General features: G+C 44.6%; 1 protein-coding gene across 1 annotated transcript in view; it reads right to left on the reverse strand.

The window, feature by feature from the left end:
• LTBP1 (latent transforming growth factor beta binding protein 1) overlaps positions 1–4,606 on the reverse strand; it is a 184,877-nt gene extending 180,271 nt beyond the window's left edge. Inside the window, exons 1-2 of the mRNA XM_058836171.1 lie at positions 3,762–4,606; positions 3,301–3,371 (exon numbers count right to left, since the gene is read on the reverse strand). Of these exons, the coding sequence (XP_058692154.1) occupies positions 3,301–3,371; positions 3,762–4,213 (523 nt within the window). The 5' untranslated portion in view covers positions 4,214–4,606. The remainder of the gene's footprint in view (positions 1–3,300; positions 3,372–3,761) is intronic.
• Between the last annotated feature and the right edge of the window lie 10,943 nt (positions 4,607–15,549).

The following is a 15,549-nucleotide window of genomic DNA, read 5'->3' on the forward strand; positions in this document are numbered from 1 at the left end:
CCTGACAGTTGTTATAACTTGTCCACATTTAACCTATGGTTTAATTTCCATAAATGAAATAATAAAATCCCCACACTCTAAGCTTTACGTGCCTTACAGACATGTTACAGAGCTAATTAATGTTTCTATAAAGCTCTGTTATACAACAAGTACTAACAAAACATGGTGTCTCCATGCAGATGTCTCATTACTGCACTAGCACAGATTATAACCTATGATAACTATGACTGGAAGACAATCCTTGTCCTAAACCCTTTCACATGCTTCTAACTTTGCAAGGTGTTTACTGATGTGGTTCAATTTTTCCCACCTTTGTCTTTACCCAAAGGTGGATGTTCTGAAAGCTTCAAAAAGGTTGGTTTTGATTGTTAGGGATCATATGCCCAGGATAAAGCAATTCTGAACACTTTTAACACTGAGTGTTATCATTTCATCTTTTTAATTAGAATGATGCAGATCTTCATAATTTAAGTCACTGAGTTTGAAAAAAGTTCTTAAAACTTTACAATGTAAAACTGAAATATTAGGGACAGAGGGGGGGAAACCCTACATGTCTAAATTGGAAATAGTAGGCACTCTCATACAGTTTACAGACAGAAGCTCACCTTCTGAGGACTGCCAGGCTTCCAAGAGAACATGAACAAATGCCAACACAAAAGGCAGCTCACCATCAGACTAAAATTTAGATAAAAGGACTTGTAAAGTTCCCTTGCCTCCCCCATACAGATGGTGCCCTCTGACCCGCACAGAAACATTTCAAACGCCCCCTGTTGCTGCCACTGAGAGAACAGGGATGTGGAGAGAAGTCACCCAAGGGAATGGCAGCCACAGCCTCACGCGTGAGAAAGCAGGGCTATCAAACACCACCATGCAAAGCAAAGGGAAGGGATGGCAGCCTGGCTGCAAGACCAGACTTCTGCCCTTCACCCCCTCTCTTTCTGAGGGTTCCAGGCAGCCTTATTCACACAGGTGCAGCAGAGCAGAAACACATGCTGCTTGTTCCAGCCTGGGATTACACCTGAGCTAATAAACCTCGCTGATCAGAGCTGGCTCTCAGCACTCTGGTTCTGGAAGCACGACACAGATAAATGGAAGTTGGCTCTGGAAAGAGCCAGTATGGGTCTGGGGTTTATTAACTCAGGCTTTGCACCATGCAAAAGAATAAAATCTGGCCCTAGAGACTAAATAGCTTATTAAAGGGATACTGAGCCTAAAATAATAAACCCTGACAGAATCAAACTGATTTTGCATCCAGTCAGCTCAGGTGTGCCAGCATCTGTGGCAAAGTTAATCTACTGCTGCAATAAGCCACTCCAAACCAACAGAGCCTGCTATCTCTATTGTAAAAACTCACTCAATTTTACAGGAAACAAAAGCGTTAACTGTTGTTCAGCTATAGATTTTCTTTTCTTCTGAAAGGAGCATCAGGCGCTTCCAGAAAAGGTGGTATCTGGCTTTTATGACTGTGAGACTAATCTTCCATAGCTGAATCAAGTCAATGCTGTATCTCATGGTTTGCCTAAGTTACAAAACAGACAACTTCAGTACATTCAGTGCTTCCCTTGGCCTGCCAAGAGAGGGGTGAAACGGAGAAAATCCAAGCCAAGTGTATGATACCACTGCTAGGAGGAATTAGAGTAGCATCAGAGCAGGGAATAAAAATATTTAATGCTAAGGAAAGCCTAATATCAGAGGCACAAAATGAGAAAATACCCCCACCTTTCTTTTTTTTTAATACTGTTTCTGCTACTCCATTCCTCCAGTAACTGTATGAGCTAACCAAGTAATTAATGGATTTGAATTAAATTTTAGAAAGCTGTCCCATAAAAATCAAATTGTCTGACTTAATCCTTATAGAAGATTCTAAAAATAAAAGAGAACCAAAAAGAAAAGATGAATGATAATCAGAGAAGTGAAAAAGATAAAACATAAGGGGCAAAAAGCTAAGAAAATGACTTAACTCACAAACAAAAAAGCTGCCTGGAAATGAAAGTTACTAGAAGACAGAAAAAGCCATTAAAAAAAAACCAAACCCAAACAATGTTTGGATTTTGTTCACAATACCGAAAATAAAATTGGTTGACAATAGCACAGTTAAAATATGTTTTTCACTCAATGTCCTGACATTACTGAGAATTTTTTTTCATTTTGATTAGTCTTTAAGCTAAGGTAGGTATTTATTAAGCTCTGCAGTTAGCCTCAAAATACCACCGTAAACTGAAGGAAACATTCTAGTGCTTATAAGGTGTTAAGTAAAATGTGTCTAACCTAACACAACAACATGCGTTTAAAAACGTTAATTTAGAAGAATATCTTAAATACATGCCTAAATTAGTAGGGAAATGGTGAAGTTTTGTCTTTAACTACTGTCATAAAGTCTTTGCTTCTTAGCAACAGGTCCATGCAGATCAAGGGTACTTGACCTTAGTCAGGATTACAAAAGTGATTGCTCCCTGTTGTGAAAAATCCCACACAGGGACAAAAGCCACTGGAAAAACAAAAATCTTGAAAGCATTGTTTACTCCAACTCTCTCAGGGACAGTAGTCTGTCCTGCTGAACTGCAGCAATATTCCCAGATCTACCCAATTTCACTGATACTTACAGGAGTTTCCTGAAGACGTATGTCATTCCAGTCTGTCCTGACCTCATAACATCACTCCAGTTTAGCCATTTGAATCTTGCCTAAGGTAGCAGAAATTCTTCCACCTTCCCATTAGAAAGAACTGGAGCACAGCAGGATTGATTCAACCTTTTATGCACATATCTTGTGTTTCTAGTTACCCCAGTAAAGGTACATCACCCTACAGGACCTTCCCCAAACCCACTTCTTTCACTTTGTTCAGTGCTCCAAAATTTCCATGTGGTAAGCACAGGATCATTCATGTGGGCTGCTGGTGAAGGGACAGTGTGGGTAGATGGTGATTCCTTGCTCCCCGGTAGATTCTTTACCCTGTTAAGCCATCATTCTAAGAACTCCTACAAACCAAGAACTGATGGGGAGGGGATGTTCACACAAACAAAGCCTCCACAAAGCTCTCTCCAAAAATATCGCTACTTGTACTAAGAATAAATGCAAGAGACACCCACTATTCATCCCTTAGCAAAAGAGAAGGTTAGGAAGGAGAGATTTAAGGATGGAAAGTGTGCTACATCTGTCCTGTGGGTTCAGTAGTTCAACCAGCACCTCTTTGCCCGCAGACGATCCCAGCGTCCACAAGCTCGCCAGGTGCCAGCGTGATCCCCTCGGGTCCCACCACAGCCCCTACCACACGCCCCTCCCCGACCGCACGGCTACTCACGTTTGATGCACCGCTGGGAGCCCGTGGCCTTGCTCCAGCCGTGGCAGCACTGTCCCCCGCACACATTGACCCTGCGGGAACAGCAAACAAGGACCAGTGTCCGGCGGGGCAGCCCCGCTCCCCATCCCGAGCCGGGCCGCGGGGCGGGCGCTGGGCCGGGGAGACAAAAGGCGGGAAGAATTAAACCTCCCGATTAAACTCGACGCCTCAAGCCGGGCGCGGGGCCCGCCGCGGACTCCCGGGATGGGGGGAGCTGGCCCCGCGTCCGGCTTCGTGTGCCGCGGGTGTTCGGCGGGCACCGGGGCCGGGCAGGCAACGCCGCGGTGCCCCCGCAGCCCGGGACAGCCCCCCGCCCTCTACCCCCTCCCGAGGGGGCGACGGCGGCCGCGACGGAGCTGCTGGGGGTGGTCGGGAGCTGCGGTGGCGGGGCGGGGGACGTGCGGGACGGGAGGGCGCCTTACCCCGGCAGCGGCGGCAGCTGCTGCTGCTTCTGGCGGAGGGGCAGGGCGGCGCTGCTGTTGCCGTGGGGGCCCGGCGGCGCCTTGAGCCGCGGGCTGAAGCGGGCCGGCTTGGCGAAGGAGGAGGCGTGAGCGGCCGAGTTGGGGTGGACCTGGCCGGCGGGGCCCAAGCGGAGCTGGACGGCGGCGCTGCCCGGCTTGCTCATCCGCCGGGTCCGCTCCAGGGGGCCGCCGCCGTAGCGCGTGTTCAGCTGCACATTAAAGGTGCGCTGCTGCTGCTGCTGCTCCCCCCCGAGGAGGGTCGGGCGCTGCTGCCGGCTGCCAGAGGAGGCCCCCCGGCTGGGCTGCAGGACGTACGTGATCCTCCTTAGCCTGCCCTTTTCGGAGGCTGCGAGCCCTGGCGACAAAAGTGCACAGGCAGCGAGGAGGAGAAAGCCCCATCTGATCCGACTCATTTCCACAGCGGGAGCCCCTGCAGCCGGCGAAGTTGGCGGAGCCGTGGTGCAAGGGTTTCCTCTCCGCCAAAGGACGCGTGTGTGTGCGACCTGCGCCCGGGGCGCGGATCCCTCCTCCGCTCGGTGCCCCCCAACCTGCTCCGGGCGGGGCGGGGGGAGAAGGAAAAAAGCCTCGGGATCCTCCCGCCCGCCCCCCAAACTGTTAGGAAAGTTCAGCAAACACTTCGCCCCGTGGAGCAGGAAAACATCGTTGGAAGAAAGGAAGCGGCGGGTGCGAGCCGAGCTGCGAGCCGGAGCGGGAAGGGAGGAGGAGCAGCAAGGGGAAGGGTGTTTGCTGGAGGGGGGTGGTCGCAATGGAGAGCAGATGTCTCGGTCGCCGGAGCTGCCAGGGGTCTGCGTGCGTGTGTAAGAATCGGCCCGTGAGCCGGGGCGGGCTGTGCCGAAGCCCCTCTTTAAGAGTTTCTCCGCGGGCCAGCGGGCGCGGGGGGCGGGGGCGGGCGGAGGGTGCCCCGGTGCCGGCCCCGCGCAGCCAATCTGGGGCCGCCGTGACGTCACGGGCGCTCCCGGGGCGCGGGAGGGGGCCCGGCCGGGCCAGGTGACCGCGGGCGGGGCGGCGGAGGCCGCGGGGTCCCGGCCGCGGAGCGAGCCTCGGAAATACCTGCTCGACCTGGGGCGCCGACTTGCCGTCTGCCAGGGTCCCACACGGCTGCCCGAGCTGCTGGGGCAGCGTACCTCTACTTCGGCAACAGCTGAGCCGCTCTGGTCTGTTTTAATGAACAGAGGTGAGGCTTTAAAGCCTCGAAAGCGTAGTAAGTGCTTCAGTGTGTAAGGTGGGAACTCGATGAAAGCACTTGTAACACGGTAAAGGTAAGTACATTCCTCCGTCTCAGCGTGCTGAGAGCCGAAGCTTGTTCTAAGCAGGATTAGGAGGGACCATATTCTTCCTTGTTTCTCTTTAAGGCAGGATGTATTAGTGAAGAATGAAACACAAACCACAACTGTACACTCGTAATTAACGTATAAGCAAAACTGCCCACGTTTTTCTCCTGTGTGTCTAACCAATCTCACCCTTTAGCACTGTAAACAAAACAAAGTTCACAAAATAACCCGAAGGTTACATCTTTTAAAATACTCAGAAGCTGATGTGTCCGAATTCTTTCCAAGAAACTTTGTGGAGAATCAGTTTGCAAATCGAATAGCTTGGAATTCAGGTCCTCCTCCCAGGGTTCTCTCTCTGCCTCTCTCTTCCTTTCCGAAGCTTTAAGGACAGTGACCCCGGCTCCAAACTGACGAGATCTTGCTCTTAAATGCTCTTGGCACGGCTACACAGCCGGCGAGGGGAGCAGGAGGGTTTTACATTGACTCGATCCTAGGCAAGAGCCAGTGTTAGGAGCACAACGGTCCCTTCCTCCTTAGTTCTCATCTATTTAAAACTGCTCAAAAATAAATAGATGTTTTAAATAGATCAGAGTTTGAAGCTTGCTACAGTCACGGTGCAAGGGATCCACATCAATGTTAAAGGCTTCTGTTCCTGTGCCTCCAGTGGTCTGAATTGAAACCCAGTGTTTGAAAAGAACATGCCACAGGTACTTGGGTATTCTATATCCAAGGTGGGTTAAATCAGAATGAAACTCTGTGATGCTTCAGAGAAAAACTGAGATAAAGCCTAAAAGTTTCAGAGCCCCGGTTTGAAGTTAACTGGGAATTTAACTGTGAGGCCACTGCCTCTTCTAGTAGCAAACATATTCGTCTATTGTCTTCTTAACTTGGAAGACATTCCCAGCAAGTGAACTGTTCAGCCTTCCAAAGGCTAATTACTGTGAATCCCAACTATGCTAAATGTTTTTACAGTATTTAGGGAACAGAAAAACACCTTGAAACCCGTGTGGGGAGGTGAGGACTGAGTAAGTGCAAAGAAACTGATGTGGTATTCAGGATGTTGCTCTGCATAAGGCCAGTGTCCTTCAGAAGTTTTCCAGAATGAGATCACAACTCCATGTGTGGCTGGGTTTGTGGAACAGAGGGCAAAAACTGCATCATTCCACAGCAGATGCCTGTTGCTTTTAAGAAATGTGAGGTTTAAGTTGTGTCAAGCAGGGGGCAAATGTGGTGTATTACTGGCTACTGTACAGCAAATGGTAAGGTACCTTGAGGGAAATATATCCACAAAGGTGGATGCCTTGCATAGAATCACTGAGGTATAAAAACACTCCTGAAAAAATATTTAGCATTATCTAAAATTAATTACTAGAGGTCAAGCACCCCTCACAAATTTACATGGCAGATCTGATTTTCCGTGTTCTCTTTTTCTTTTTTTTTTTTTTTTCTAGCAAGGAAATCTGTCTGCTATCTGATTTTGCTTCCTCCCTTCCTCCCCCTCCTTCTTCTGCACAAGGTCTTGGATGTTAGGGACCAGGTTTGGCTGCAGTAACACATCAGGTTGGGCACAGAAGTTTAACAGCTAAAAGAGGACTTCAGTGAACCACCACTGCAGACTGAATATCAGCTCAAAATTTCTTTACATGTGGAGGTTTCTGCTTCCAAAGGACAAAAAGTTAATTGAGCACAAAACAGCCAGATGCTGGCCTTTTAAAATCAAGCCAGGTGACTACTAAAGTTATGAGGATTCTTTAGTAAATGGTGTCACTGCTTGTGGGAAACCTGTTCTGGCTGCCTCCCCAGCTCCTGTGGAAAAGACACTGAGTTAGTAGTGACAAACAGGAATTAGTATCTCACACCACCTTTCAGGCACAGCCCCCTTGGAGAAGAGCTGGCAAAGCAGTTTGCAGTGTTTCTGTTCTGTCCCCTGTGGTTTGTGACTAAAGGGTGGACATGAAACATAAAGTTCCTTAGTCTGTACACCTCCCACCAGAGGGGCAGACCTCTGGACACTCTGCTGTAAGGGTGAGGCTGAGGTGGGCAGAATTGGCTGGAAGACTGTGAGAAGGACAGATGCAGGAGGCAGAACTGCTGCCCTGATGAGATCACAGGACTACTTCAAGGTTTAAGGGCTTAATGGACAAGGGAAAAGCCAGTTTGAGAGTGTATCTATAAGAACCAAAATAGCATTATTCAAACCAAAATAAAAGGAACAACTAAACTGCCGTACATGTTTTTGCACAAGTCTCTGACTTTGGGGTCAGTCCCATGAGTTGAACGAGGAAGGACAATTGTTTTGAGCTGTCAAAGCTGGGAGCACTCAGACCTCCACCGTTCTTTTTGTCAAACAGCTGTTGCCCTGTGTCTCATGGAGGATGTGTTTGGTGCATAGGCTCACAGGGCAGGGCAGGGACATTTGCAGGACACTTCAGTGAAGATGTGCAGTTATGCTGAGGGTGAAGTCATCTGAGCCCAGGTGATCGCTGAGCCAGCAATAAGCATATCACAGTGCCACCACATCTCCCTGTGACTAGATGTCCTCATTAGCCAGGCAGTAAGTTGAGCATGATCAGCAATGCCTGATGTGTCCAGCTACAGGGTCAGTAAATGGCCTTGGTGATCTTGCAGATCCACCAGGCAGCAAGTCTTGACTTGAAAGGAAGGCTGGTTTGGGAGCTCACGTTTAACATTGGGAGTTTGACAAGGCTGAATGCTGTATTTAGCCTCAATTTTGGCTATTTAAGAAAGCTTTTACAGTACTGTAGCTCCATTAGCGTCAGTAATATTACTTCAAACTTCTTTTGAGCTAAAGGAGGAAAAGCAGTCTATAATTTCTTGTAAACTGAGTATCAGCTGGAGACCTGTATTTGCTCTTTTCCCTTTCTGTACTATACAATTATCTGAAAAAAAGTCCTGTACTTTGCAGTCTAAATTACACCTTTAGCCATAGCTCTGTACAGGTAACATGACTCTAATGTGGAGAGTATTTCTTTTGAACAAAAGAAACCAGCTTAGTCTAACTGTCATCAGAGTAGGAAAAAGAAGTCATTGATGTTTATTATTGTGTCACTAAAGTATATGGCACACCTGACTCTGAATACATATGTGATTTGCAGAGTAAGACCATGTAGATGTATCATTTCTGCATGCTATTTTTCAAACAGAACTGTACCTTCCAACCCTCTGACTGTTGTTTGTTCCTTCAGGCAGAAACTGCAATTACTTTACAGTTTGTACTAATATCCTGAGGCCTCAACTGTTCCTGAGTGTTACCACAGTATAAATATCATTAATAATGTTTCACGAAAGGACAAGTCCTGCTCACTCTATTCATGTAGGTATTTAACACTCACTTCCAAGGAACTCAGGCAGTCAGACTATCTAGTCAGGCCTGGATGGATGTGTGAGGCTTTGGAAGGAAACAGCTGAGCTTCGCTGTACCCATTCACTACTGCTGGCCTTCCTTGTGATTTGGAGATCTCTAATGACCATACTTGGTACCCAGTAATTCCGGACTCACACTACGTTACCTTGGGTAACCAACCTTCTGCCTCCCCCTTCTTGGATCTGCTGAATCCAAGATGCATGAATGTGCCTTCCCAAGCACCTTCTCTGAAAGAACTCATCATCTCCCAAGGCCACTCTCCCACAGCCACTGCAATCAGGGCTCTGCTGCATTAGGCACTGTACACACAGCCGTACAGATCCTGTGTGGCACTCCGTTTCTGAAGCAGACAGATTAGCATGCCAATATTCCAGAGCCACATGGGATGGGATGGATGGCTAGGGAAAACAAAGTAATGATAGTGGGGATAGGGGTCATCATTCCCACTCTGACTACTACCAAAAGAGATTGCAAAAAGGGCTTTTTTTTTCTTGCATTAAGTGACACTGAAAGTTGGATCCGTTTTGCAGAAATCTGATGCCAGTCTGTCACCATTGACCGCCACCAAATCCAGCAAAATACACACTTAAGGCAAGCAGGAGTAGGCTTCTTTATGAGTTACTGACAATAGCTGTAGTAAAAGAAGTTGTGTGGATTTGTATAATCTTGAATTCCATTTTAACAAACTAGCAGAAATCCCTTCAAGAATATTTGGCAGTTTCAGAGTCATCCTCACATATGGAAAATAACTGATTCAGAAGTACAAGATTTTTTTCAAGATATGAAAACCTCCACATTGTGCAATTATTCTCCCCCTCAAGGAAATAACTGTATCTTGTCTACAAAGATAGAACTTTTTTCTATAGAACTTTTTTGTTACACTATTCCTTACAATTGTTTATTTCTTTGTACAATCCCACGTACACTGAAAATAAATAAACTGAGGAGGAAATTAGGTGGAAAGGACCACAAAAATAAGAAAATACATACAATTATTTCACTTTACCTTAGGAGAAGACATGTTTAAACTAACATATTATTCACAAAAGCCAAGTAAATATTATAACTAATACTTGAAAATTCTCACAGCGTGACTGTGCTGTATGCCAAGAATACTAACCTCTACAAAAATAAACTTCAGTGGTGGACCCTGATTTTTCAGTGTTGCACCATGTGCTGCTCAGGCATACGAAAGCTGAAGGAAAAAGAGTCTGTGTAAAAGAAAGCTGTTTCTGACTTCAATTACCATTGAAGAATGTCTTAAAGTTTTCATAACTGTACATAATGTAGGCAGACCAGCAAATCAGTGGAAATGGAAGTGAAGCAGACAGAAGTGGTATGAAACTATGGAAAGCAGAGCTGTGGCTCATGGGAACACCAGCCATGATTACCCCTGCCAGCAGCTGCTGAATAACCTGGAAGGTAATGTTCTCACAGCCTTGTCTGTGTTTGGTCTCCCACTCTGACAGCCTGGGATGAAGATCCAGCTACTGTCCAGTTTAACCTTGCTTTGCATGTCACAGAGACAGCAACCCAGCCCTGCTTAGCACCTGAGCTTGACTGTCAGGCCAAACAATTGTTTAGACCAGCTGGGAACACAGAGCAGCAGATCCTGGCTCTCTGAATTAAAACCAGGGCAGAATACTACTTCTAATGATGCACTTGGAGCAGCTCCCAGCACAGCAGTGTTAGATGTTGGGAGCATGTCTATAGGTTCTCTGTCTGCTGCTCTTTCAAGGTTTGTGGTGCAAGGCGATGGAATAAAAATTTCAAACTAGGTTTGGTTGTTTTTTTTTAAAGTAGGTAGGGAATAAAATGCTGGGCTTTCGTATCCATCACTCTTCCTCCAATAGCAAGACATGTCTGCAGAGATATTTAATGTCAGTATGCAGCATGTCTGTGTTTTGCATCAGGATGCTTGAACACTGACCCTGGTCTGAACAGGAGGTCCTTTGAGGGTCCCCTTCACCCTTAATTACCATTTGCATCTGGGATGAGGTGTGGCATCATGCCTAACAAGCAGCCTCAGGTTAGAACAGGCACAGCTGCTGCCCATTTTGGGTGGGTCAGAAGCCAGTTTCGAGAAAGCAAACCTGCAGGGTAATAAGGAAGAAGACGTCCTGATGTAAGCTGCAGGTGAGAAGGAGATTGAGGACTGGAAGAGCTAGGACATGCCAGAAGGGATGAGCAGACCCCAGGAAAAGGCTAAATACCTGGGCTTACAGATGACAGCAGGCACAGTCCGAGCTGATCTTGCCACCAAGCGGGTTGTAGCACAATAGTATTGTAGGGAGATACACCAGCCCAGCACTTGCGTTCAGAAACTGTAAATTCAGTCTGGCCTTCAAGCAAAGAGGCTTAGCCTAAGAGGGCCTGCTAAGGGCTGACTGCACTGGATAATCAAAACATGGTCTCTAATTAGCCAGATCAAAGTGATGTGAGCGCTCCTTGACTAGAATCTTTCTCAGGTTATAGTCAGTTTTGCAGTGTTCACCTGAGCCTAAGAAAAAGATTTTAAAAAGGCATGATTATGAAAATCATACATTTTTATCCTCCCTTAACAGCTGTATTTAAACTAAGCCTCCTAAAATCTGCCATCGCAATTTACCACGCTTCCCTAAAGCAGCAACAGATGAATCTAAACAGCAGAGGGCTTGCGGTCCGTCCCCAGCCCGTCAGTCACGAACCGCAGCTCCTCTCTGCTGGCACCGGAGCCTTTCCTCCCTCGCTCCCTCCCTCCCTCGCTCCCTGCCTCCCTCCCTGCCTTCTCTCCCTGGGCTCCGGCCCGGCGCTCTCTCCCCGTCCCGGCAGAGCTGCGCCGAGCTCTCCGCCAGCCTTTAGCGCACGGAAGCAGGCGGGCCCCAAAGCTGCACATCTGCAGGCTGCTTGGTGAGAATGCACAGATGTGCAGGGCAGTACAGCATCACGGGCAGCAAGCAGAGAGTCTTTCAGCTCCACACATCAGCATTCCCAGCAGGGGGGGAAAATAGGTCTGAAGGATGTGCCTCAGTGCTAAATAGCGTGTTTGTGAGTGAGATTCTTGTTTGAGTTACATGTAGGTGGGCTGTAAAGAGAAGAACCATTATCTGTACAGAACAGGGTCATCCAGGAAAGCAGGCATTTGTAGCATGAAGTTTCAGCTCATGCAGCCTCTTCTTCTCATTTTGCTTGTGTTGACTTTTAGCCAGCAGCACACAAAAAATTCAAATTCTCTAGATTTGGGATCCTAATGCTTTGTCCATATTAAAGTTTAAAATTTTCTGGAAAAAAAAGGAAAAAATAAAAGGAAGAAGATTCCTATCCTTTTCTTCCGAAACAAGTGTAGCATTTTCAAGGACCACAGATTTGACCTATCAGTGTACATAAAATCTTGAACTGAAAAGAGGCATTCTGAAGACAAAAGGAATGATCTACCTCTGCACAGAAGCTTCTCGTCTGTTCTGTTCAAGGCACACTGATGTCCATCTCTGACTTAAAATCAAGTAGTACCTTTACTTCTTCAAAGCTGAACTAACCTGTGTTGCTCCTCATTTTCTGTGGGCTTGTAGCCATGGCTGACAAGGATCAGGATTCTGCTCCAGGACTATAAGTTTGATGATTTCCAGAGTTGATTTAAAGGCAACTGCAATTATGAAAATCAGAAATTATGACTGCCAACAATTGAAATTGAGAGAAAGATTCTCCAGTCAAGAAAACCTGAACGAAGACCATATGTCTTCTTAGCAAGTCCTTAGCACTGACTGGCAAAAACACCAGGTTTTTTTTTTGAGTGTTTGCCAGTTTTGTGAAAGATATAATACATAACATTTTCAGGGTCTGTAGGAATCTCTTGTGATTCTTTACAGTTCAACTCATCAAGTACTGACATTTTCATCTTCAGCATTTCAGCATTTAAAGTAGCTTCTCCAAGCCAAAATTGTAGAGTTCTTCAGTCTTCTCTTGTGATATATTATCAGGTATCTTTCAAAGACTAGATTTATACTAATTGATTTAGCTCTTCTCAAAGATAGGGCTAATAAATTGAACTTTCACACCTGCTACCTTTTCTTAGGCTTTCTTAATCTTAAAATGAGGTGGGCTTTTTCCCTCTGAAAGAATTTAGGACTTGTTTATATTGCAAAGAGGATCTCAGTTACTTGACAATACCATTAGGTAGAACAAAGCCTTTTTACAAATAGTTATGCTGAACAAAATATTAACAAAAGCAGTTTCAGTATTTCCCCACAATTTGATGTAGGGTTTGTAAAGAAAAAAAAAAAAAAGGAGGATCCATATTTATAACTCACCTATTTAAAGTGTTCTGACTCTGCATCCAAATCTCATCTTGTCTATGTCATCTCCAACTTTTCAGACAGGCTGTGCCTGAAAATTAAATTTTGCCCCATTCTGGAGAAAACTGGGGAGTTTTCTTAACTTATCCATGTTTTAGGTTGCTATTAAGAGCTCTGATCAGCACATCAAGGAAGTGGGGGGTTTTCTTCTTTCTTTTAAAACTTGTTTGTACAGATACGATGAGGCTGAATCTGCATTTAAATGAAACAAACCCCTTTAGCAAATAATTTTCTTGAATATAACTCTTTCCAAATATTTCCACAGCTAATTTTAAGTGCCCATAATGATGTCACCAGACAGATAGCTTATTATTCACACTACAAATAAAAATCATAGAATAGCTTTGAGTGAATTCTCTGAGGAGCATTTTGTGAAAGAGAACATGGGTGTCATTATGCTGAAAGAGTTCCTAGGGATCCTCAAAGCAGGGAGAATTTCTCCTTCTTTTTTTGTTAAGCGTGCCTCTGTAAGTACATGTTTGTTTGGTTTGTGTATTGAATGAAAGAGTTAATGTGACCATCACATATGTTGAATACTTCATTAGCTAGTTTTCACAGCTAAAAACCACCACGCTTTAAAGCATCTTCTTCCTCTCTGGCTGTGCAATAGTCTTCAGTACATGTTAGCCTGTATCATGAAAGCTTATCTTTTCAGCAAATGAGACTGCAAGTTCTCTCTCACTGGTAAAGTAGTTTAGCGTTATGCCAAACTGGAAAACTTCACCCTCCCCCAGGGGTAAATAAAATCCCTGTAAGCAAGAGTTCAAGTTGAGCAAGTTCTTCACTAGTTACTCTTTCCATGAGTCACACACTTCTCTTCTGCAGAATCTGTCCAGCTCCTTGTCTCAGTGATATAAGATCAGCATAATCTAAATTACCCTACACTGCTGAAAACAATACTAACCCCTAATACAAATGAGAATAAAAGCCCTCTGCAGTAACAACCCAAAATTTCTTCTCCTTTCCTTCTGCAGTTTTCTTCACTCTCTTACTCTTCTTGATCTTTTTCCTAGGTCTGTCTCTCTAATCAAAGCAACATGCTTACCTTCTTACATTGATTATTTCTAAAGCAGCCACTAATCTTCTTAATGCTTTTCAGTCAGGGAGATGCTCTTCTTTTCTTACACCATCTGATCCTGTCTCCATCAGGAAATTATGCCATTGGCATGTGGTCATTCCTCGCAGCACTCCAGCGTACACAGCTTAGACACAAACCAGCAGCAGTGTGGTGGAGGACACAGAACCTGGTTTCAAGACTTTAACACTGCCTGTTAAAGCCCACTTCTAATTTGAATAAATGTTTTTATACTGGAGAAAACCTAATGCTCTAAATCTAATGAGCATACTGTCTGATCTTGTAATCAGTCTTGCAGAGTCTTAACAATTGTCTTAACAATTACATACAACCATTGTTTCCACAGCATAATTTCAGCAAGAAATAAAAATAAGAAAATGTTTTTACTTTTGTGACTTACTAAACCAGAAACAGTGAAAATAACCTATTTTATCCAAAGAGGGACATACAGTACAGTGATTATCATCTCCCAGGGCTAGGTGTTATGTTAGGAGGGTACATGAGAAACCTTTCTTCAGAAGTAAGAAAATAAAATTCAAAGTAACAAAGAATGCTTAAACTGAAAATAATGGGTAGGAAACCATGAGCTGGTTTTCATTGTAGTGCTGAATCCTCATATTGCCAGCCCATCTGAAATACTGTGCACAGCAAGCAGAGCAGTCCCTAGGGGGGGCTTTGATTTTTATTGGGTATTATGGTGGTATGTGCACAAAGGTTTGTGTATTGTTAAGAGAATCTTGTCAAATATAATAATCCCTCTGAACTGCTTGGAATGTTCTCAAAGTTTCATTTTCCAGGATATTTCCAGAAGTGTAGCTGCTGATGTCCAGGCTTTGTGGAAGATGAATGATATTCTCCTGACCTTCAGTAGTAGTCCAAAAGGAGTTACACCAATATTCTGTCTGCATAAACCTGTAATTTAAAGATGTTTAAAGCCACAGGATTACAAGCATCCTGAAGTAACACAAACTATAGCACAAAACACCTTCAACTGCAGGCAATTAATTATTCTCTGTTTATCTCTTTGTTTTACTAGGTCTTTTTTCTACCTTTACGTTTTATGATATACAAGAATTAATTCATTAGGATTTTTATATATGACATGCTAACATACTTAGAGGAAAAATCAAAGCCCCATAACAGGTTTTGCTTTGTTTTAAAAGTACAATGGTGTGAAAGCCAAGCACATAATTTGGGTTCCCTTTTATTGCTTTAGAGTGTTGTCTGGCTTTTCCAAACCATATACATAAATATGACTGTATAACCTGGAGATAGGAAAGCACTTGTTTAAACATGTGCATGCCCACAGAACCACAATTTACAGAAACTCAGAGCTGGCACCGTGTTCTGACACAGAAATTTAGACTTGCACCACACATACTGAACAATTGCTCTAATGTTTGAAATACAATGGCTACACTGTTTTGTTTCCAAGTTCTTTAGGAAAAATCAGTACAAATTTTTTTGGAAACTCTCTATATACTACAGAAAAGTATTCAGTGTATTATTTCTCAATTAGTTGTTACTTTTTATACTAAAAAAAAAATCTTCAAACTAAAGCTTAGGCACAATTAACTGGCACTTAGGGAAAAAAATCTTGGAAAGTCAGCAGAAATTCTGTAGTAGCCTGTGGATTCAGAAGTGGCAGGTGGAACACAAACAAATA

Source organism: Poecile atricapillus, chromosome 3 (genome assembly GCF_030490865.1).
Source record: "Poecile atricapillus isolate bPoeAtr1 chromosome 3, bPoeAtr1.hap1, whole genome shotgun sequence".
Classification (NCBI taxonomy): Eukaryota; Metazoa; Chordata; class Aves; order Passeriformes; family Paridae; genus Poecile; species Poecile atricapillus.